Source organism: Lepisosteus oculatus, chromosome 2, assembly GCF_040954835.1.
Source record: "Lepisosteus oculatus isolate fLepOcu1 chromosome 2, fLepOcu1.hap2, whole genome shotgun sequence".
Classification (NCBI taxonomy): Eukaryota; Metazoa; Chordata; class Actinopteri; order Semionotiformes; family Lepisosteidae; genus Lepisosteus; species Lepisosteus oculatus.
The window spans coordinates 74,573,851-74,598,331 of NC_090697.1; the positions used below are offsets into that span (position 1 = coordinate 74,573,851).

General features: G+C 50.3%; 1 protein-coding gene across 3 annotated transcripts; it reads right to left on the reverse strand.

Annotated features, from left to right (window-relative positions):
* Nucleotides 1-845: 845 nt before the first annotated feature.
* On the reverse strand, nucleotides 846-23,689 carry avpr2ab (arginine vasopressin receptor 2a, duplicate b). Of its 3 annotated transcripts, none has more exons than XM_069183354.1 (6): nucleotides 22,791-23,689; nucleotides 14,096-14,195; nucleotides 6,770-7,128; nucleotides 4,887-5,132; nucleotides 3,989-4,421; nucleotides 846-2,660 (listed from the first exon to the last, which is right to left on the reverse strand). In XM_069183354.1, exons 1-6 carry the CDS (start codon nucleotides 22,830-22,832, stop codon nucleotides 2,461-2,463), a joined length of 1,380 nt encoding a protein of 459 aa, XP_069039455.1. In that variant the 5' UTR covers nucleotides 22,833-23,689; the 3' UTR covers nucleotides 846-2,460. The 3 variants fall into 3 exon arrangements, with proteins under 3 accessions (XP_069039455.1, XP_069039457.1, XP_069039461.1); XM_069183356.1 differs by lacking the exon at nucleotides 22,791-23,689 and adding an exon at nucleotides 17,061-17,444; XM_069183360.1 differs by lacking the exon at nucleotides 14,096-14,195 and having other exon boundaries at nucleotides 22,791-23,688.
* Nucleotides 23,690-24,481: the final 792 nt, after the last annotated feature.

Below are 24,481 nucleotides of genomic sequence, written 5' to 3' on the forward strand. Positions count from 1 at the left end.
AAGCGTTTTGGGTTTTTTTCCCGATTAAGAAGAAGAACGATTTCCCGCTCAGCGACGCGGACTTAAAAAAGTAAAGTGTATCTATCTGGAAGTGCAGACAGACTGCCCACAGCGTGTCAGTATTTCCTTCCTCGCAGACTCAAGCTCAAGGCCGAACTGTGCTAGTCTCGGAGTAGCTGCTCTGTTTTCATTTTTAATGGTGAGACCTGAGTGTGCTTATTCAGGAATCTGAAAACTGTGAGTCAGCTGCAATGTAATCCAGATACAAACAATTAAATTACAGCTTTTTACAAACTGTTACATATTTACAAAAACACATACCAGTCAGTTCCCGGCTGGGTGTGGCAGCGTACAGCGGTAATATGGGATCGATTAGACGAAAACTTGCTTTTTAAAATAAAGCGTTTTTAATTCGTTACACGTGGGTCCAGTTTACAAACTTTGACTTTTCCAATTAACTTCCCTTTTCACCCAAAGGCTTTATGTACAGTACTTGATTTGTGTTTCGAATTATAAAGTCTCCCAGCGTTGTTGTTTTTTTTAACTTTGCTTTTCAACAACATTCCAGGACTTGTGTTTATTTTTTTAGTCGAACAGCCTTTTCAGAACAAATCTTTGGTTTTGTTGACATCAAATAAAAATACTTCGCTCGACTGCAACCAATTGCACGTGCACTCTATCACTCTCGCGCACACAGGGTAAAGCTGAATTTATTTGGAATTTATCAGATGTGTGTGTGTCTCTTTGGGACTATCCACGGACAATGGGCACGTCTTTGCCACACCCATGGGAAAATCAAACTCCTAAAGCAGAACCACAAAACATGAAAAACCAAGGAAACACAGTGAATCCCAAATTCTACATTTTAATATAATACAAGGAATAAAATTACAACCTTCAATTCTAAGTCTCTCCTTCCATCAACTACTGTATGTCAGAAGAAAGCCTAAAATACACTGCTTTTTAAGTTTGGGATTTGTATAGGTTTGCTGTGCTCCGTAAAGTACTTCCATTATAGTTCTGATTGCTACTTTAATATTCACTAGGTACAACAACATCCAAGAGCTGAATGCCTTCTGTATGCTACTTGCAAACCAGAGATGGCCCTAAGGCTCCTGTTGCATAGTTATTTGCTCCGTGTCAAGTTTTAGTACGGGCTGCTGGCTGTTGCTAAAAGTATGCTTGTGAAGCAGAAAGACAACAAGACAGTTTCTCTTTCTCAAGCAGACACAGTGACCAGAATAAATGCTAGCAGTAAATCATAGTTTAACACCCCTCAGTGTGTTCGGAAATGTCCGGGTACAGTCATATCTGGTAATGGCTCCTATATAGGAGTCCCTGCTTGAAGTGGTAGAATCCCGAGCTGGTCCTGCACAAAGGCCTGAGAGAAACTGAGACAGCAGCAGCATCAATCAGTTCTGCATTGTTCTGTTTTTTTTTTAAATAGCATTTGATGGCAATTGGATAACAAAATAAGAAAAGGTAGGGGGCTTAGTCATCCTGGAACTGGCTAGGTGCCTGCTGTCTCCTGGTGACAGCAGTGACCAGCTTGTCCTGTTGGGCGTTGTAGTGGGATTCGTGACGTTATTATGATGAAGTGGAACCACATCACAGTTTGATCACAGTTTGCTCAAACATTGGCTTCTGCAATGACAGAATGTTTCGATATGAGGGTTAAAATCCTGCTCATACCCTGCACCTGGACGATGTATCCACAATCGCAGGGAATCCTGGGACGGCAGGGAGAGTTGGCAGTAAGTGGGACTCGGCGCATGCAACATGACGTTTCTCTTTTTTCCCTTGCACCCTGCTCTGAGGGCAGCTGATCCTCCTTCATCCCCAGTGACTGCTCAATTTGCAGAAAAGCAGGATAAATTCCCCTCCAATAATCTTGGACTCTGAGTGTTACTGAAGACCGGAGTACAAGTGTTTATTTGCCAAGCTCTCCTGCCCTTCTGGTGCCATTCTGCCTCTCACACATCTCATTCTAAGTCCCTCTGCCCTGTAGCTGCTGTCAGTCTTCAGAAATCCCAGGTTTGCAGAGAGGTCTCTGAGCACAGAGACTACAGCGCCTCTATTCTAACATTCTTCCCACTTGCAATCTGTATGCATTTTCACCTGTGCAGGGTACTCATGCCCAAACAGGTGCAGATGCTGCTACCGAACTGCGCATCGGCCATACGACTCCGGAACGCTCAGACAAGATAACTGAGTCGTGTTTTGCTGGCGCCCCTGGGCACGTCCTCTCTCGTTCCCTGTCCTTCAGTGCGCAGTGGGGTGGAAGTTAGTGGACGGTGAGTCTCCGTCTCTCAGCGCGCGGTCTCTGCCCGCGTCTCCCCATACTGCACGTGCACAGTTTGTCTCGGCGCAAGGCTCTCGGACGGCGGTGGGACCCGCGCAGGGGTCCCTGGTTCTGCGTGCGCTCCAGGGGGGCTCGGTGCCGCCTGCTCCCCGACCCAGTCAGTACGCGGTCTCCTTGATGGTGGTGGACGCCGTGGTGCTGGAGTCGTCCGGGAGGGAGTTCCTCCGCTTGGCCCAGCGCCGGCAGCAGAGCAGCTGGCCGAGGTCCCGGGACACACTGCTGGAGAAGGCGGTGTAGATCCAGGGGTTGGTGCAGCTGTTCAGGCTGGCCAGCAACATGAGGATGGTGAACGCCACGCCTGGGGGCAGGAGGGAGGACAGGCTGTTATGGCTGGCGCAGGTCTCAATTAACCCGTCATTATCCAATTTCCCTATTTAAACCCTCAGCTCACATGGTAACATCGCTCGGTATTAGGATCTCTTCCGCCTCCTGAGCTCACCTCGCCCTTTTCCTCCCAAGTCCCCTTTCTACCTCGTCTGGACTCCCTCAACGTCGGCTCTTTGGTTTTGGTTTTGGATTTCTTGCTTTTGCCTTGCCCCTGTCGGATCTGTCTGCCTCTCTTCTGGACTTGTCCCTGCCTGGAATAACCGAGCACTCTACCTCGCCGCCTGCCTTGGATACCTCAGCTACCGGAGACCCGCACAAGGTTCGTAAATGACACTGTTGTCACACAGGCAGTCACCGTTGTGTAGACGGCGTGTCAGCACGGCCAGCGCTGTTGTCAGGCTGTTGTGCTCCCAAGAGGGAACATTACAGGCAAGCCCCGTCTTCTCCTGTTTTCCTAATTAAACCTTTACGAGCGCCCGTCTCACACAGGCTAGTTTATTGTAACACAGCTGGCTTGCACATCCCAGAATTTGTTCTCTCTCTCTCTTTTTCGTGCCCCACCCATTGTTTTCCAAAGTTTTATCCTGGCGTTCCCTAGTGTTGCCCTACGGCACCGTGAACTCCAATGCTGAGCAACGCCGTGCTTTTACAGCGCTCTTGTCTGGTATGGTGACCGTGCTGGTCTGGGCTGTACTGGAGCAGACTGCGGGGAGTGAGGGAGGGCGAGGCAGGTGGAGAGGTGGAGAGGGAGCCGGCGAGAGGGCAGCTTGTCTCCCTCTCCACGGCCGCGCCTTGCTGCGGACTTTGAAGAGCAGAGCAGAGAAGGGGTTTACTGCTCCGTGCTGGCGAAAGAGGCGAGGTGTGGGAAATATCGAGGGAGAGAGGGGTGGGCCGAGACAACACTCGGAGATGGAAGCTTACCCTCAGCTTGCCCCAAAACCCCCAACGTTCAGCCGTAACACCAGCCTAACACCCGACCTTAATCTCGACGAACCTTAATCCACCCTTAATGGAGACGCTGAATTCTCATCCCTTAGCCTCCCCTACTATGAGCCATGACCCTACTGTATTTACAGTTTTAATCCCAATCCTTAACAGTAACTCCAAATATAAATCCCAAACCTAATCCATAATCTGATTTCACCCGTACCCTTGTTGCTGTAAATCCCTCTCTCACCCCAATCCCACCTCCCCGCCCTAGAATCCCGATTCAGTGCTCCAGAAGCATTCAAGCCCAATGCTGAACTAGTTAGTTCCTGACTCCTGAAACGTCCCCCGCCGGTCAGCGGGAATGGCTACCTTGGTTAGGGGGGTTGGGGTCCCAGGCGGCCCAGAGCTGGACGATGAAGAAGGGCGACCAGCAGATGGCGTAGACGAGCACGATCACCAGCGTCATCCTCACCGTCTTCGACATCGCCTTGGAGACGCCCGAGTGGGAGTGGTGGGAGTGGTGGGGGGGGTGGCTGCCCGCCCCCCCTCCGCCTCCGTTCCGGAACTGCAGGGCGATCTGGTTCTTCTTGACCTCGGCGGAGACCCTCTCCGACTTCAGGTAGATGTTGTTGTGGATCTCGCGGAAGATGCGCACCTGGAACACGGTGATGATGACGGTGGGCACCACGAGCACCGCCAGCGTCATCCAGGTGACGTACGCCTTGAGGCCCCAGGGCTCTGCAAAGTGGCCCCAGCACTCGAACACGCCGGGCGCCACCTCTGACTTGGAGAAGATGAAGACCTCGTGGCAGGAAGGGAAGGTCAGAAGAGAAACATTTCAGTGATCGCGGCCTCAGTCGGGGTCAGGCAGTGCATTTAAGACTGGGGGGGGCACTATTTACACAAAGAGTGGTGGGAGTGTGGAACAAGCTGCCCAACGCTAGTGTTAATACTAATACCCTGACTTCTTTAAAAAAATGTAATCCTGGGACCAATTAACAATGTCCTCTCATCTCCCACCTTTCTTATGTTCTTATTTTCTCCTTAGAGGAAGAAGTTGAGGTTGATTCCACACTGAAAAGCTAACAGATAAAACCCCACAATATTTTAGCACGTGTCACCTGTAGAAAGCTTCACCCGAAAAAGCCACGACAGCTTGGGAATGCTGTCTCTTCTTAACCTTTTCAGCGTGGAAGTAACCTCCCTGCCCGAGCCTCTGGAAGTCAAAGGCGCTGTACAAGGTGGTGCTACTGCGGGCGCAGCTGACCTGCGGCAGGCTGAGCACGAGGGACAGCGCCCAGGCCACCGTGATGGGAGGGTTCCAGCGCGCCGCCCCCCCGCTGCGGTAGGCCATCATGGGGTGACAGATGGCCTGGTGCCGGTCGAAGGTCATGGCCACGATGGTGTAGGACGAGGCGAACATGCCCACGATCTGCAGGTACTTCACCATGCGGCACAGGACGTCCGGACCGCGGAAATACTCCGTGATGTCCCACAGCAGCTGGGGCAGCACCTCGGAGAGAATAGGGGAGTCGGCCGGTCAGGCTGGAGGCAGAGGGCAGCAGCGTCCCTGCGTGTTCCTGTTCGCAGGTGTTTGTACAGCGCGACGTGACACAGCGTGTTCGTATTTAAGCCGCTCTCACACCAAGGTCTGCTCGGGTCACACATGACATTGATGTGTCCATGTTTGAACAGGACAGAGACTGAGGAGGTGAACAGGACTGTTCTACTGTACTGGGACTGTAGCCCCTATTGTAACAGGACTGTTCTACTGTACTGGGACTGTAGCCGCTATTGTAACAGGACTGTTCTACTGTACTGGGACTGTAGCTCCTATTGTAACAGGACTGTTCTACTGTACTGGGACTGTAGCTCCTACTGTAACAGGACTGTTCTACTGTACTGGGACAGTAGCCCCTATTGTAACAGGACTTTTCTACTGTACTGGGACTGTAGCCCCTATTGTAACAGGACTTTTCTACTGTACTGGGACTGTAGCTCCTATTGTAACAGGACTGTTCTACTGTACTGGGACTGTAGCCCCTATTGTAACAGGACTGTTCTACTGTACTGGGACTGTAGCCCCTATTGTAACAGGCCTCCTCAATCTCAGTCCTGTTACAGTAGGACATACAGCCACAATACATCACATCCTCAACATTGCCCTGTTCAGACAGCACCTGTAGATCTACAGTCCACTGATCACCTCCTCAACACTCTCCTGGTCAGATGTGACTGTAGCTCCATTCATGTGTGCTCCTATTGTCAGAGTCAGTGGGCGTGTCAGAGAGTTGATGGGCATGCCAGAGAGTTGATGGGCGTGTCAGAGAGTCGATGGGCGTGTCAGAGAGTCGATGGGCGTGTCAGAGAGTTGATGGATGTGTCAGATAGTCAGTGGGCGTGTCAGAGAGTCGATGGGCGTGTCAGAGAGTTGGTGGGCGTGTCAGGTAGTCAGTGGGTGTGTCAGAGAATCGATGGGCGTGTCAGAGAGTTGATGGGCATGTCAGATAGTCAGTGGGCGTGTCAGATAGCCAGCGGGCATGTCAGAGAGTCGATGGGCGTGTCAGAGAGTTGATGGGCGTGTCAGATAGTCAGTGGGCGTGTCAGAGAGTCGATTGGTGTGTCAGAGAGTTGGTGGGCGTGTCAGATAGTCAGTGGGCGTGTCAGATAGTCAGTGGGTGTGTCAGAGAGTCGATTCTCTGACTCTCTGCGTGTCAGAGAGTCAGTGGGCGTGTCAGAGAGTCAGTGGGCATGTCAGAGAGTTGATGGGCGTGTCAGATAGTCAGTGGGTGTGTCAGAGAGTCGACGGGCGTGTCAGAGAGTCGACGGGCGTGTCAGAGAGTCAGTGGGCATGTCAGAGAGTTGATGGGCGTGTCAGATAGTCAGTGGGTGTGTCAGAGAGTCGATGGGCGTGTCAGAGAGTCGATGGATGTGTCAGATTGTCAGATTGTCAGTGGGCGTGTCAGAGAGTCAGTGGATGTGTCAGATTGTCAGATTGTCAGTGGGTGTGTCAGAGAGTCAGTGTGCGTGCAGTGGCCTCAGTGGGTGTGTCTGAGTCAGTGGCACAGGTTGCACCGAGTCGTGAAGAGCTTTCCGACGTGCCTCCTGCTGTGCCCCTTCCCCAGTCAGACCCGGCCCAGTCCGGTTTACCTGGAAGAAGGCCACGACGAGGTCCGCCAAGCACAGGTTGACCATGAAGCCGTGCATGGGCGCGTGGTGCTTGCGGCGCTGGAGCAGCACCCAGAGCACCAGGCTGTTGCCCAGCGTGGTCAGCGCCAGGATGGTGGCCAGCACGGCGATCTCGGCCCGGGCGAGCTCCAGGTCCCTCTCGTGGGCCGGCAGCGCGCTGCCGTTCCCTGTGCCCTCCCAGCCCGGGTACAGGCCCCGCCAGAGCGTCCCGTTGTGGAGGGTGGCGTTTTCGAAACCCTCGGGCCCGGCTGCTGTCCTCCCTCCGTCACCAGCACCGAACCCTTGAGGATCTGACCGCGGCCAGGACTGATTGTCCATTCCTGTGGAGGAGGGAGGGAGGACACAGCCTGCTAACTGACAGGAATACACAGAGAAATAAGCAGCCGCAGGGCCCACTGAGTGTGTGTGTGTGTGTGTGTGTGTGCACAGAGAGAGAGACACAGGGCACAGAGAGGCAGGTCCTCTCTCCCAGTTTCCCACACTGCCATTGGACGATGTGGGACTTGCCGAATCCTGTCACATTCCCAGGCTGTCAATGAGTGAGGGAGACAGAGAGTCGTGGAGAGACTGGAAGAAATGGAGGAAGGTCTAATTTTAGTTTGGGAGAGTGCCTTTCTTTCTCCCTACCTGCCTTCCTCTGCTCCCTCTGGAGGAGCAGAAGTCCAGAGAGCTGTCACATCAGGGAGAGCCGCTGTATCCAGTGTATAACCAGTGTGCAGAGCCTTTGTGCCCAATAAGTGCAGTGTACAGAGTGCGCTGTGCTCAGTGTGTGCAGGTGTACAGAGAGCGCTGTGCTCAGTGTGTGCAGGTGTACAGAGTGGGCTATGCTCAGTGTGTGCAGGTGGACAGAGCGCACTGTGTTCAGTGTGTACAGGTGTACAGAGTGTGCTGGCTCAGTGTGTGCAGGTGGACAGAGCGCACTGTGTTCAGTGTGTACAGGTGTACAGAGTGTGCTGGCTCAGTGTGTGCAGGTGGACAGAGCTCACTGTGTTCAGTGTGTACAGGTGTACAGAGTGTGCTGGCTCAGTGTGTGCAGGTGGACAGAGCGCACTGTGTTCAGTGTGTACAGGTGTACAGAGTGTGCTGGCTCAGTGTGTGCAGGTGGACAGAGCGCACTGTGTTCAGTGTGTACAGGTGTACAGAGTGTGCTGGCTCAGTGTGTGCAGGTGGACAGAGCGCACTGTGTTCAGTGTGTACAGGTGTACAGAGTGTGCTGGCTCAGTGTGTGCAGGTGGACAGAGCGCACTGTGTTCAGTGTGTGCAGGTGTACAGAGCGCACTGTGCTCAGTGTGTGCAGGTGGACAGAGTAACATGCACAACCAGTAACTGTAATCAATTAATCCAGAGCTCAGTTCCTTTCTTATGCTCTAATGCGCAGCGAGGCTGGACGTGTGAAGACTGGCACAGCTTCGCAATGTGCAGTAAGGCCGGGCTCTGGCTGGTGAAGTGTAGTCAATCCTGGAGCTTTCCAGCCCCGGGAGTCACTGTGAAACTCTCTAAAAACCAGAGCAGAACACAGTTGTGGTGGTGAGACCCAGCAGCGCGGAAATCTGGCCGGCGCGAGGGGGTCGCGGCGGCGGGGCTATGTGAGCGCCCCGGGGCGGTGCGTGACGTCAGCCGGCTCCCTGGCGGGCCGCGGTTTGTTTTCGTGGCCTGAACCTCCCCTGCGTAGCTGACCCGTCCGCTTCTCGGAGGGACGGACGGATTCTCGTGTTTGTTTGTTTTGGTTTTTTTTTTAAAAAAAGCCCTCGACCCGAGAAAAAGCCCGAAAGAGACAGCTCCTGCTGGTCAAAATGATCTTCGCGGTGGGGGGTAGGGGCGAGGGGAGACACGGCCGCGGTTGCTGAGGCCCCTCGACTACCTGGCTGAGTTCGGAAAACCAGAGCATGAGGGAAAAAAACAAAGGACAAAATAAAGAAAAGAAGAGCAATAATAATGTAACGCAACGGGGGCTCAGGCGGGCGCCCTTGCCGCATCTGGTCGGCCCAAAGTATAGGTGGCTCGAACCCGGGACTTCCGCGTCTCTCTGCAGTGACCTAGCCCCGTGAGCTAGAGAGAGATCTCTTTACAGCCCAGTAGCTGTGGTCCTGCTATCACAGGGAAGGGCCGTGACGTCACCCGCTCTGGTACGCCGGCTCTTACACACAGTGCTTGTCGGCCGTAAGCGTTACAATGATATTAATAATAATAATAATAATAATAATAATAATAAATAAATAAAAAAACGCGTCCCCAGATTCCTGGCAACAGATCAGCCCGATCCAGTCCGGAGATCCTTATTCAAATTCGATAGGGCCCGGAGCTTCAGACTCAAATCGGATCCACTCCGGGTCGTACTGCGAGCTGTAGCCTGTGCTACAACTGCTGATCCGACAGAAAAACGATATGTATTAAGAAGTATAATAGCTCTACACATCCCGTTTAGACGGAGTTATAGTACCAAGTGTGAATTACTCAACTCCTAAAATTGGCTTGGATACAAGAGCCTGCAACTCATTAAAATACTAAATCCAGAGAAATGACTCTTTTCCACTCAGTCTGATGTGATGGAGAGCCTACCACGATATTTTCTGTACTTTCTCTCCAAAGATAGTTGGCTCTGTGCCTGGACCTCATTTTTAACACACTCACATAGCATAGGCACATCTGTTATTGCATACTGGGGGAGTGAATTGTGTTTGTGTAGCACCTATAGATAAATTTACAGGATTAACTAGGATTACATACAGCAAACACTCCCAAACAGAAGAGCTTATTTAAGGTTGCAGCACACATACAGTACAGTAGAACAGTCCTGTTACTATAGGAGCTACAGTCCCAGTACAGTAGAACAGTCCTGTTACAATAGGAGCTACAGTCCCAGTACAGTAGAACAGTCCTGTAACAATAGGAGCTACAGTCCCAGTACAGTAGAACAGTCCTGTTACAATAGGGGCTACAGTCCCAGTACAGTAGAACAGTCCTGTTACACTAGGAGCTACAGTCCCAGTACAGTAGAACAGTCCAGTTACAATAGGGGCTATAGTCCCAGTACAGTAGAACAGTTCTGTTACGATAGGAGCTACAGTCCCAGTAAAGTAGAACAGTCCTGTTACACTAGGAGCTACAGTCCCAGTACAGTAGAACAGTCCTGTTACAATAGGAGCTACAGTCCCAGTACAGTAGAACAGTCCAGTTACAATAGGGGCTACAGTCCCAGTACAGTAGAACAGTTCTGTTGCAATAGGAGCTACAGTCCCAGTACAGTAGAACAGTCCTGTTACAATAGGAGCTACAGTCCCAGTACAGTAGAACAGTCCTGTTACAATAGGGGCTACAGTCCTGTTACTATAAGGCCTACAGTAAAATGTACTGTAGAAGAGTGGATTTGCATGTTTAGCTGACTCTACACAGTATTCTACTAACTGCATGCCTGAGCTGTCACCCTTTCTGCTGCAGTGGATTTGGCTGTTGTGTGTTTAGGAGGCTGACCTGGGCACTTGTGTGTTAATATTCCTGCAGGTAGTGTCAGCAGTAACTACCAGTGGCCATCGAACAGCCTGAGGAGCGTTTCTCTTTCGTCTCTCACCCAGCCAGAGTAAAGGGAACAGGCCTGCGACACGAGCTTTATGTGTGGCGAGTGTGTGTGTGTATAAGTGGTACGTGAGCGCGTGTGTGTACAAGTGGTTTGTGAGTGTGTGTGTGTGGCATGTATAAAAGACACCTGCATCATCTTGTAAAATGAAAAAGTGCCCAGACTATTTGTATGCGACTAGTCTGAGCCCCTGAGGCATTTCGTCTGATTGGAGAAGAAACTAGTAAAATGAAGTAAAAATAGAATGTAACTCAACGGCTGACAGGACTTGGAAAGTAACTAGCAGTGTGCTGTTTGTTGTGTGCGGTACATTACAAATCCAGGCTCGGGCATTCCTGATGCCAGAGTCCCGGGGGGCTACAGGACACAGGTAATCAGGGATGTATAGACAGGGCACCAGCGCCAGGTTCTGTTCGGTTCAGATCGGTTCTGTCAGGAGTGTCCTGGTCCCGGCGTCGGCGGGGGTAGGTGTGAAGGTGCTAACTCCAGAGACAAGCTCGCGTTTCTCCATTAATTGTCTGCCTGAGTGGCAAAATGTCTTTAGAGACAGCCTACAGACCCCGCTCCGCCGAGCGCTGTATCCCAATCCCGGAGACTGGAGACAGCTGTGGGGTGTGGGGGGGTGTGGGGGGGACTCAGGGCTCATTCCGGGAAGGTTGTGGATTCACATCCCAGGTGGGACCCTGCTGCTGTCCCCCTGGGCGATGTGCCGTGGCCAGATCTCTGCAGTAGAGCGCCCAGCTGTGTAAGTGGATCCGCATGGAGGAGTGCTCTGTGCTCTTGCGGATAGAGCCGTCAGAAACGAGTCCAGCAACCCTCTTCAGCGCACTGGTTTTGATCTCAAACCACGGGGAGCTGCTGCGTGGTTTTCACGGTGCCCTACATGATGGGAGACAACCCCAGCTGTTTCGGGAGGGCATCCATGCGAGTCCCCAAAGCGAGAGTTTTTTTGGGTGTGTGCTCTTGTCACGCCCCACACTCTAACTCGGAAACGCCGTTCTGTCCCTGTCACATTCCACACTCTCCCTCGCAAACGATGTTACATTCCCGGAACCTCTGCTTCACAATCTCATCCCTGATTGAACCCATCACATTCTCACATGCATCAGATTCCTCATATTTCTCACTCCCTAACCAATCATCCAATCACACCCCTTTCCTTTCAGTATTTAAACCCCCTTCGCCTAATGGCAATAACACTATTAACACTATTAACAATAACACTATTAACACACAAGTGCCCAGGTCAGCCTCCTAAACACACTTACACCTTCCCATGCTCCCTAATGAGAAGCCTTTAGTAGTATTTGCCAGTGTGTGTTTCCAAGCCTTTTGACTGATCTCCCGTTATGAATCTTCTGCTTCCGCCTCTTGACCTCGCCTTCTGGATTTTGACTTTTGGATTGTTTTTGGATATCTCTCGTTACCGGACCCTCTGCCTCCCTTATCGACCCAGCCTTTGGATTTCGTCTTTTGGATCGTCCCTCTGCTACTCTGCGTCCTGTGGGATTCCGGTCGCGCATGAGGATCCTCCTATTCCACATATAGGTTCCGCGACAGCTCTGAAAGCTGTTTCAGCTCGATCTGCAGAACAGGCATGTGCTCGTTTAGAGAGGCACTCGTCAGTCATGACCAGTTGGGCAATCGCATCGTGATCATGTTCGTTTTCACTCAGATTTCAGCTCTGCCTCATGGTGCTGAAGTGGTTGGGGTTCTTTTGTCAAAGTTAACTCGGTGGATTCAGGATCGGCAGCGAACGTGCGAACCAGAGGATGTAAGGGGAAACTACAGGGAAGGGCACAGATTTCGTTTCCGATTTTTAATCCTTCGTGGGGCTTAGGAACAAGTTGCCCAGCCACGTTGTCAAAACAGATACGCTGGCGTCCTCCTAGAACTGGTTAAATATGATCCTGGGGTCAATTAGCAACTGAAAGAAAAAGAACAAACGTGCTCAGACTGTCTGACAGTCTTCCTCTTGACCCTCATTGTTCTCACGTTTTTAGTTGATAGGCAGCCCGACACGCCTGTTTGAACGCAGAGAGCTGGTCGCCATGGTGCCGGAGTGCCAACGCTCCTGCCTGTGGGCCTGAGCACCGTCTGTCAGTGTGTGCGTTTGGGCAGCATGGCGGGCTCAGGGTGTGTCTGGTGGCCAGAGGGGGCAGGAGTTTCAATTCTTGACCTCGCGCTTCTGGGGGGTGGCTGGATAAGGGGTCCAATGGAAGACGATGAGGAGCTGGGGCGGACCCTGACGGCGTGGCGCACAGCAAGGGGCTGTGCACAAGGGGGTGACGTTGTGTTGTGTGTGTGTGTGGTTTCCCACGGTGCTAGCAGGCTGTGTGTGTTACTGCTCTCACAGCGCAGAGAGTTGGTGGGGGGGGGGTCTGCCACCAGCTGCCCAGCCATGTTGCTAAAGCCCATACCCCAGCTGGAAGAGATCCTCCAGTTAGGGCAGGAGCCACTTCTTTACACAAAGGATAGTGGGAGTGGGAAACAGGCCTCCCATCCATGCTGCTGAAGCCCAAACATGCGGAGGAGATCCTCATTTCAATTAGCTACTGGAACCCGATGGGCTAAATGGCTCAGATGACCTCTCCTCACTTGTGACCTTTCTTGTGTTATGTCTATCACAGGTCCAGCCTGCCACACACACCAGATTTCACCAAGTCAGAAAGAAGCATATAAACTGCTTCAGTTGGCAGGGATGCTCATAAACAATCCATTTTCTTACAATTAAGATGACTCAACTTTATAAACTGTAGTTTTACCACCATGCTTAATTGCTGCCTAAACACGAAAGACTTTTTTTTTAATGTTTAAATCAGCAGTGATTTTCTATTTCATACCCCGCCAACAGGGGACGGGCCACTGATTACCTGTGTCCTGCTGCCAGCAGCAGAATGAGGACATGTGCCTGCACCCCTTTGACACACCCACCTGACAGAGCCTTTCGCCATGTGGCTCGGGAGCGGGCACTGAGTCACAGTGGGCCGGCTGGCGCCCACCAGGGGTGGCTCTGCTGCTGGAGCAGCCTACCCAGCCCTAGCAGCACCCCGGCTCCAGTAAGCTAATGACAGCTGGGGCATAAGCAAGCGAGCACAAGAGCGCCCCCTACGGGGCGAGCAACCTGTAAAATCTCAACGACGTGCGTGTGTATTTGCCATTTTTTTCTGTTAAAGAAACTCCCCTAAACTTCGGTGCTCTTCTGCAAGACAGAAGTTTCTGATTTCGAAGATTTGACTTGATTTTCTCCCTTTTTGCCACGAGTTGAACTTTTCACACCTATTTCATTCTAGGACGGTGTTTCTCCTAGGTTGGTCGAGTTCTGTGTCGGTCACTTATGCACAGTTTTTAGAGATTTGGTTGAGGCATCCTCCTTTGCCTTTCTGCACCCTGTTTATTTTTCAGCTTCCTGTTCCTTCTGTGTTTCGAGCAGGGTGCGTTTTCTCTCGCGCATGTCCTTTGAGTGTTGCTGCAGAAAGGCGTCTCGGACAGCGTGCGACATTAAACAGGTCCAACGAGACCTGGCCACACTTAACTAACAGTTTTTACTCTGCTTTTACCACACACTTAGTGTAGTTGGCATCCTCCGGTATGGTATCTCTCAGCGCCTCACACTGCTTTCACCACGATCTCACTCTGCTTTCACCACGAGACTCCACAGACGAGGTTAACGAGGAGCTGCTCTCCTGGGAAGCAGTAGCTGTCACACTTACCCCAGTCGGGCTTCTCCTTCACAGTTGCAGGCAGGAGAGCCGTGGGCCTGTCTCGTGAGCTAGGTAATGCCCTGGAGCTCGTTACCGACCCTTCCAAAGCCTGAGAAGAGGTGTTGTTGACAAAGTAAAGTTAAACAAACAGAATAAATCGCACGTCATAAATCGCTGCACAGTGCTGATTCTGACCCAGGCGGTCAGGGCTCCCGTCTGCAACTGTATACGACCCCCCCAGCTAGCCAATCTGTTTATAGTGTGGAAGCTGCTGACCGCTGAGCAATTGCAATTTGTGACCCCCCCCACCGGGGTCAAGGAATTTCCAAGAAGACCAGGCGGGCTGCCATTCACCCTGGCACACCCCATGACCCCTGCATCCTCCAGGGGGCAGTAGATAGCCCAGTTCTGCTCTCTGCCCCTGTCACGCCTGGGGGTCAGGCTCGGGAGCCAAAGAGCTTCTGGATTTTTGCTCCAGCTGGGGCTTCCCGATTAATACCATTGGCTCACGGGGACATACTGTATTCGTTTAGCAAGGTCTTTGGCGTGTGAGGATTTAAATGGTGTAATTGTACTTGACTCCTTTGGCACACCAGGACTGCACAGTAAGTCCTCACCTGTAAGCACCTCCTCATCACGTCCCTCGTTCAGCGTGCACCTGTATAGTCCACTGATCACCTCCTCAGCACTCCCCTGTTCAGACAGCACCTGTAGATCTACAGCTGACTGATCACCTCCTCAGTCTCTAGTCCTGTTACAATAGGAGCTACAGTCCCAGTACAGTAGAACAGTCCTGTTACAATAGGAGCTACAGTCCCAGTACAGTAGAACAGTCCTGTTACAATAGGAGCTACAGTCCCAGTGCAGTAGAACAGTCCTGTTACAATAGGAGCTACAGTCCCAGTACAGTAGAACAGTCCTGTTACAATAGGGGCTACAGTCCCAGTACAGTAGAACAGTCCTGTTACAATAGGAGCTACAGTCCCAGTACAGTAGAACAGTCCTGTTACAATAGGAGCTACAGTCCCAGTACAGACGAGCAGTCCTGTTACAATAGGGGCTACAGTCCCAGTACAGTAGAACAGTCCTGTTACAACAGGGGCTACAGTCCCAGTACAGTAGAACAGTCCCGTTACAATAGGGGCTACAGTCCCAGTACAGTAGAACAGTCCTGTTACAATAGGAGCTACAGTCCCAGTACAGCAGAACAGTCCTGTTACAATAGGAGCTACAGTCCCAGTACAGCAGAACAGTCCTGTTACAATAGGAGCTACAGTCCCAGTACAGACGAACAGTCCCGTTACAACAGGGGCTACAGTCCCAGTACAGTAGAACAGTCCCGTTACAATAGGGGCTACAGTCCCAGTACAGTAGAACAGTCCCGTTACAATAGGGGCTACAGTCCCAGTACAGTAGAACAGTCCCGTTACAATAGGGGCTACAGTCCCAGTACAGTAGAACAGTCCTGTTACAATAGGGGCTACAGTCCCAGTACAGTAGAACAGTCCCGTTACAATAGGGGCTACAGTCCCAGTACAGTAGAACAGTCCTGTTACACTAGGAGCTACAGTCCCAGTACAGTAGAACAGTCCTGTTACTATAGGGGCTACAGTCCCAGTACAGTAGAACATACTATTTTCCTCTACGCAGAGCCACTCAAAACTTCAGGACGGCAGGAACTGGGCTTAAAGACCATCCAAGAGCTACCATTCCTTTAACTTCACACTAAAGAGGCGCTGACCCGCTCCCCCACAGCCTCTTTCTCTTTAATTGTCCAGGGGGAGGTTTTCACTGCTGTTTGCTTCCTTCCTGCAATCTCAGCTGCTATCTGGAGAAGCCATCACGAGGAAGTCGTTGGCAGCAGTCGCCACAAGCTGTCGTTCAGAGCTTGTCAGGGATTTTAATGTCTCAATCTCCGGGATCCGACAGCTCCAGTCGGGCTGTGCCTGTGGGTTCGCTCCAGCTTCGTAGGTATGCTCTTGCACGTCACTCCGTTTGTCAGAAAGCCGCTTCTCCCTGGCACAGGTCACGGGATTCGGGAGCCCATCCTGGTCATTTGGGGTGTAAGATGGGGCGTCGCTCAGGGTGGGACCTCAGCGCACCGTGTGCCAATCACATGACAATAACCACCTGACACAGCCAGTGGGTCTCTGGGAAGCTGTAGGAAACCAGAGCTCCCAGAGAAAACCCAGTTGGCCACAGTGGGAGGGGCGTGCAGACTCCACACAGAATGTGCTCTGGACCACAATAGATTCCTGGGAGCCCGGGGAGCTGTGATCCTAGTGCCTTAGGCAGAATCACCACCGATTCTGCAAAAACACTGTTATTTCTTAACGGGAAAGAGCTGACCTTCATTAATGCTTGTCACCCTCAAAGGTGAACCCCTGAAGTCTATACGATCCACAGTTTTATGCTCAGCCCATACTATGTAGACAGTATAGCATCACAGCACTGTGTTATAATAGATCCACAAACAAAAAACAAAACAAAAAAATAAACAGAGGCTACGGTCACACAGTACAATAGAACAGTCCTGTTACAATAGGAGCTACAGTCCCAGTACAGTGGAACAGTCCTGTTACAATAGGAGCTACAGTCCCAGTACAGTAGAACAGTCCTGTTACAATAGGAGCTACAGTCCAAGTACAGTAGAACAGTCCTGTTACAATAGGGGTTACAGTCCCAGTACAGTAGAACAGTCCTGTTCCAACAATAGGAGCTACAGTAACAGCACAGTCAAACAGTGCTTATATTATTCTCTACACATGGCCAAAAGCTTCAGGAAGGCAACATAAAAGCTCGAAACCGGGTTCAAAGACCTGTCAAGAGAACGTGTCCTTTAACCTCAGACTACTGAGAATCCCGTAGACAAGTCCAGTCCATCTATATGGCACTCTCCTGCATGCAGAGCCAGCCTGATTACAGCAGGACGAAAACAAACCCTGACACGGTGCTGAACAGAAAGGAGCCAAACCTGTCTGAAGCGCAGAACAGCCCTGTCCGACAGAGCTCAGTGCAACCCGCCTGTTTCAAATCCGCCTGGGTTGATGTGAACTTGGAGAGGGGGAGAGAGGAGGGGAGGGGCAGGGGAACAGGGCTATAAATCCAATCCCAGCACCAGAACAGCTTCCCATCCTGTCTGGGGAGGAAACTCAACAGAGCTGCAGCCCAGTTCTCAGTGATCTCCTCACAATAATATGTTATAATTGTAGATATAAATGTCTAGTTAATTGTTATTTCTCTGGCAACGCTGTAATGCGTTGGTCGTGCCAATAGAGCTCATTGAATGTGAATTTAGGAGGGAGAAGCAGGGCTCAGGGCTCAGTAGTCCGTTCTTGGGTTTGTTGTTGAGCTGGGAGTCGGAGTCCAGCCTGACGCAGACCTGCACTCACAAACACGCTGTAATCATTAACTACCCCTGTGAGGACCACAGGGGCTCTGGAAAAACAACACTCAGCTCCAGCTGGGAACCCCATTCCCTCTGACACTCTGCCCCTGTATCTCTCTAGCTCTCCTCCCCATCTCTCACAGTCCTCTCTCTCACTCCCCCATCTCCCTCTCACTCCCCTCTCTCACATCTCCCACTGTCTCCCCTCTCAATCCCCCATCTCTCACACTCCTCTCTCACTCCCCATCTCTCACACTTCTCCCTCTGACTCCCCTCTCTCACTCTCACATCTCTCACACTCCTCTCTCTCACTCTCCCACCTCCCTCTGACCCCCTCTCTCACTCCCCCATCTCCCTCTCACTCCTCTCTCTCACTCCCTCATCTCTCACACTCTTCATCTCCCTCGTCCTCACGTCTTCATCTCCCTCGTCCTCACGTCTTCATCTCCCTCTCCTTCCCTCTATCCCGCTCTGTCCTTCCTGGCCTGGGCCTTCACCCTCATCCTCTCATCCTCCTTCGGTCCTTCCCACTGCCTCTGCTCTCCCCGACCTCCGCCAGCATGGTCCCGGGATCGAGGAGGAGGGAGGCTACAGTCTCTTGTTCTTTACAGGTTAGACAGGGGGGCAGCTTCTCTCTTGCTGTACGCAGAGGCACAGAGGTCAGTAGGGCGTAGATTAATGGACACTTATTATTTTTCCCTTTTTGAATTCCAAGATGTAAAAGGATCAAGATTCAGGTGAAAATCAGTCTTGTCCCATTAGCCCCTCCCTCAGGATTCTGGGCTCGGAGTCAGCGCGGCGTGGTCCGTCACACAGGTGCTTCTGGGCTCTGTGCTGGACACTGGACACTGGGGCTCAGGGCCGGAGTTATTTATTGGTAACAGATGCGTTTACACACTTGGAGCAGCTTCAACTATTTCCACACGGAGACAACAGCCTGTGCGTTTTGCATCTGGCAGGCAGGCAACCTGGAATGTGCATCTGGGATCACTGAGGGTGAAAATCCTATTGGAGCCATGAAAGAAGTTTTCCAGCCCGGGGTTTAGAGGTGGGCGATGCTGTTTCCTGATCCCGAAGGTTTTCTAACGAACCTGAAATGCTCTGGACTTGGAAACGAGTGCTCATCAGGGTCAGTGAAGTCAACATCCATCCATCCACTTTTCTGACCACTTCCAGTACAGGATTGCAGTGGAGCCACTGCCTATCCCAGCAAACAAGGGGCGCAAGGCAGGGTACACCCTGGGCAGGAAGCTCCTCCATCACAGGCCACACACAGGCACACACGCATAGAAAGGGACAACATACAAACTACACACAGATAGCACCCAAGGAACTGAACCCAGGACCTCTGCACTGTGAGGCAACAATGCTAACCCCTGCACCACCATGCCACCTGTGAAGCCAACAGTAGATTCAATTCTGCCATGACGAGTAGAGGTGGAATAGGAAGGAAGAGAGCCTCCTGTTAGCCAGGGGTAAAGATGGGGGATCTGGATGCTCTGATTTTCATTGCATCTGCCTCTTTACTGGCTAACCGGAAGGGCAATTGTCTCAGCTAGTCAAAGTGAATTCTGAACTGTAGCCAGTGTTCGGAGCGACCTGTGGCGTCTGGGATATCCCAGAAGAGGCCTTGTTAAATCTCCACCAGTTGAAAGCCGTGGAGGAGGGATAAAGTGCCCAGCTTTTTGCAACTACGAGACACAGAAAAGGCCAGTCGCAGTACATAGGGCTATCCGTGTTGTGTTATTAGCCTTGGGAAACAACTGAGACCCTGGTCTCTGTCTGAAGCCTGAAGAAAATAAATATGAAAACTCATAGGATCCAGCGATAAGGGATTGTGTTGTACAGGGGATGTTCCACGTTTCTCCGGACTTTCGGGTGACCTGTTGCTCAGTCTCTGGGTGTACTGAATGTGGCCAATGGAAGGCGCAAATGTCCAGGCTGATAATACCTGAAGCTGCTCCAGCTGCTGGTGCTGGCATACTGTACCTACAGTATGTTCCAGCGTATCTGGGGTGTGAATACATTCACAGCCAGCTGTCGGCCCAGTGTGGCCTCTCTGCAGTACTGCGCTGGGGCAAGAGCAAAGCACCAGGCCCTAGCTGATCGATTTACTGCTTGGTGAGCTTTCCCTGCTCTGTTAGTCCTGCTGACAGGCTCTAATCTAGAGGTGTACAGGACCAAAAGGTTCAAGATCCAAACCCACACCAAATTCACCAAAAAGGGCCTGGTTTCGGAATAGCAGATCAGTCAGGGGTGGTCAGTCTCGTCTCCGGGGTTTCCTGGCACTACACCCACTAATCAAAGTCACCTGCAGCACCCGGGCTAATTAAGCAGTTAATGATCCAGTCAGTACTTGGGCTACTGGGAGGTTGAGAGTCCTGTACTAGCCTGGTGTACTATATGTGCTGTTCAGAGTGGCTGGTCGGGCTGACTCTCAGTTTAAACACAGTTGTTTGCTTATGTATTATTTTATTTTTGCTAATTATTTTAGCATTCCTGGGGAGCCCCAGTCCAGTCAGTCCAGGGGTCACCAGCCCTGGTTCTGGGGAGCCCCAGTCCAACAGGTTTTGTAAGTTACCATTAAATCTCCAATTCCTACAGACATGGAGCAATTCCTTTGTGATTAATTAAGCAGGTGATTTGTTTCATTAAATAATTGATTTGGTGTAAGAAACGGAACTGGACTGGGTGGGACCAACGGGACTGGGGCTCTCCAGAACCAGTCTATACCCCATCGAAAAGAGAAGAATTCTGACAGGCTGTGGCTTAGCCTATAAACGGAGTGAAAACAGAGCAACACAGGGGAGAAAATGCTTGGTTTAAAACGAACACCAGTAAAAGAATCATCTAATTCTGAAAGCCCTAGAAAGGTTCGCCTTTCAACTACTCTGAGATAATTTAAAGTCCTTGTACTGTAACAATATTTTAAACTTTATTGTAGAAAGTGGAAAAACCTACAGTATGCCTGAGCACGTTTCTAAATTCCATAACAGGGCTCCTCCTTTCCTAATCTCTCTTCCACTGTGCAAAAACAAGCAAATATAGATTTCTACTGAGAAACCCACCACCGGAAATGCCCAGTAAAATTCTCTTGCGGGCTTCAATTCCAAAAGCGCAGCGATCTCAATCGGATTGTTTAGCGGTGGGAGCGAGGGAGAGTGTACAGTACAACCACTCCAGTTGGACCTGCAGCGCTACATCTCAGTGGGGAAAACTGTTACGCTGGCTATACGTGCTCGTGCACTGCACATGACATGTACTATAACACAAAACAATTGAATATACCGCCTGGAATACAGCCTAGGGCAAATGTGCATTCAATAAACTTAAAAGAGGCATGACTAGAAAATTACTAGAGTTTAAAAATAGTTTTATTTCACTTCGTGAAATTACAGCTACACGCAGGGTGCCAGCACCACTCTTGGCCTAGGCAGGTAGCGCAGTGTTAATGATTCACAGCGTGGAGCAGCGCCTCATGTGCTGTACTCTCCTGACTGGAAGGTTGTGGTTTCAAATGCCTGCAGAGACACTACTGTTGTACCCTAGAGCCCAGGCTCTAGTAACGTGCCTGACATGCGTCTAATTATAATATGTGATAATCAAATAGTTGTGGGAACTTACAAAGGCTTTATTCATATATTTCTGAATATATACCTGAAGAAGGCTTCACAGCTGAAACGTTGTGTTTTTCTCTCTTCTCTTTTCAGCATGGAATAAACCTATTACTTGTTCCTTCATACATTTATTCTTGACATATAGGAATCGCTATTAGTGAACACAGACAGAGGCCGCTCAATTAATTCTGTCACTTGTCAAAGTCGTTTTCTTCATTTAGATCACAAGGAGGGGAGACGCTCACATGAGCGACACGTTTTCGTTTTCAGTTTGTCTTTGTAGATTTTGCCGACATTTAACTTTGTTCACCTGTAAAAGTGTTCTGTCTGAGCATTCGAGTTTTGATCAGGAATATTCACTTTCATGCAATGCGGAAACATCACCTGTAATTCACCCAGATGGGGCATTTAATGGGGGTGGATGCTTTTACAGGGCACTGCATGTGCAGACGAGAATGTCATATTAAATTTAATATTAAAACTGCAAACGTTATCAGGAAATAGTTGATAACATACTTAGCATATCTTCAGAGTGACAGATCCAAAATAATCCTCCTTTTCAGTTCCCAGAGCAAGTTAAATAATTCCCATCATACAGTAAAAGCACAAGAATTATTTCAGCTAATCTACTTTACAAAAGTTGTTCTGAAGAACAACGTAGCGACAGAATTGTTGGGACAAATGCACAAACTACAGCGGAGGAAGGAGATTCGACCAAAAAATTATTATTCGACCAAACAATTATTATTATTATTATTATTATTATTATTATTATTATTATTATTATTATTATTATTATTGTTGTTGTTTGTCCAATGTCTTGACCCAAGGTGACTGACCTGGGTCACTGCTGGAAAGGCACTGATGCACTGGCTTGTAGAACAGGGTGAAATCAACTCTAAACAGTTTAAATAAACTCTAAACTCACAGAAAAATAACCTGAATATTCACAGCTGTAGAAGCCACCTTTGCAGGTGATGAATACATATTTGAAAGCCATTTTGAGGAGACCCATTTCCACATATCTTTATCTGAACACTGCAACTGTATTCCCCCCAAAATAGCCTGGAGAGACAAACCGATTAGGAAGGACATTCGTCAAGAGATTGACTAGTGAGAGTGACCGGGAGTGACCGGCAGGCAGTGGAGTGTTTGGTCAGTGGAATGGAGGCGGTGAGTCAGTGTTGACAGTGTGCTCACACACACCTACACACACCAGCGCCGTAACACCATAGGAGGGGTAAGAGACCAGGGCAGGCCGTTCAGCTAGTTTGGTAGTTAATAGTTAATTGATCCCAGCATCTCGCCCAGACAGTTCTTGAATGAGGCTATAATATCAGCTTCAACAACATGTCTGGGCTCATGTTGACTCCCACAGCATCTCTTCCTCTCTCCCTGGCCTGTCGACCCCTTTGCTCTGTTCCTTCTGTCCACTTCTGTCTCTCCTGTCCACCTTTCCTTGTCCCTCTCTCTGTCCCTCTTTCACTCTGTCTCTCTCGGACTCTCCTCTCTGTGCCTCTCTCCTCCTCTCCCTGCTTCTCCTCTCTCTGTCTCTCTGTCTGTCTCTCCTCCTCTCCCTGTCTCTCTTCTCTCCTCTCTGCCTTTCTTCTCCTCTTTCTCTCTCTTCTCCTCTCCCGGCCTCTCCTCTCTCTCCTCTCTCTGTCTCTCTGTGTCTCTCCTCTCCAGATCTCTCACTCACCTGTGTCAGTGCATGTTGCACTCCTGGAGAAACAGTGCACATTCGGCCCTGTGGTCCATCTTCTCAGAGGTAGAAGAAACTGAGTTGCTTGTGTCCCAAATGTTTCTGTTTCCTTATTTCTTCCTTCAAAGGTTCGTCAAACAGCAGAAGAAAATGGAACCAAGCCAGTCCTTTGCCTTCAAAAACTCAGTTGATAAAAATACTAATCCCATTTTTTTGAGCAGCCTTAGATTCAGACATATTTTGAAATAGTCGCTGCAAAGTTTTACGTGTTGTACTTCCCAGTTACTGCTTAAGAAATAATCCTAGGTCTGTGAAGTGGAAGATCCCAAATCCAGCCCAACAGAAAAGTGAAAATTGAAAAACAGTGAAAAAACGTGAGAGAGAGAAAAAGTGGTCCAGTCCCAATGCGCTTCAGCCCAGCCAGGAGGTGTGTGATTGTGGTGCCTGTGTGTGTTATTCAGTCTTCAAGCTGTACTGTCATAGAGTCTGTGTGTGATTGTGTGGGCACTGTAGTGTCTGTGTGATGGGATGTAGTGTCTGTATGTGACTGTATGCAAGCTATAGTGTCTTTGCGCGATTGTGCACTCTGTAGTGTCCTGTGCGTGATAGTGCACACTGTAGTGTCTGTGTGTTATAGAGCATCTACGCGTGATTGTGCATGCTGCAGTTTCTGTGTGTTACAGACAGCCTGTGTGTGATTGTGCATGCTGAAGCGTCTCGGTGAGTTTTACAGAGTGCTGTAGTGTGTCTGCGCGCGTATGTGCGTGAAATCAGATGTCTCGATCAGTGATCCTGCAGGCCAGTCTCTCTCCGGCTCTGAGCTCCGAGCTCTCTACAGGTCTAAGCGGACGGGCGATAGCTCTAAATATAGCCTCCCCTGCTTGCCCCTCTCCCTCCTCCCCTCTGCTGTCCTCTGTGGAGGAGGGAGGAGCGAGTGGGTCCGTTTCCTCTGCTCCTCAGGCTGGGAGGAGAGGTGCTCGTGGGGGGGCACTGGAGGAGAGGGGGGGTGGAGGACTGACACACAAACCTCTGCCAAGAGATTTTTGTTTCGTAATTAATATTTCAGGCTCCTGTCAGCAGGCGTGTCTGCCTGTTCGTGTCCAGTTTGTGGAGGGCGTATTGGAGATGCCTGAGTGTGTCAGAGTGCTTGTAACACAGTGTGTGTGGTTGGTCGTTTGCACTGTGTGCAACAGTGAATTATCAGAGCGTGTGTGCATGTATCGGTGTGTGCACCTAACAGTGTACAGTGTGTGCTAGTGTTTGTAGGTGTGTATCAGTGTGTACATGTGTGTATCAGTAAATGTGTATGGTGTTTTTTTGTGTTTGCAGGTGTGGATCAGTGAATATCAGTGTGTGTTAGTGTTTGCAGGTGTGTATCAGTGAATATCAGTGTGTGTTAGTGTTTGCAGGTGTGTATCAGTGAATATCAGTGTGTGTTAGTGGTTGCCGGTGTGTATCAGTGAATGTGTACGGCGTGTGTTAGTGTTTGCAGGTGTGTATCAGTGAATATCAGTGTGTGTTAGTGGTTGCCGGTGTGTATCAGTGAATGTGTACGGCGTGTGTTAGTGTTTGCAGGTGTGTATCAGTGAATATCAGTGTGTGTTAGTGGTTGCCGGTGTGTATCAGTGAATGTGTACGGCGTGTGTTAGTGTTTGCAGGTGTGTATCAGTGAATGTGTGCAGTGTGTG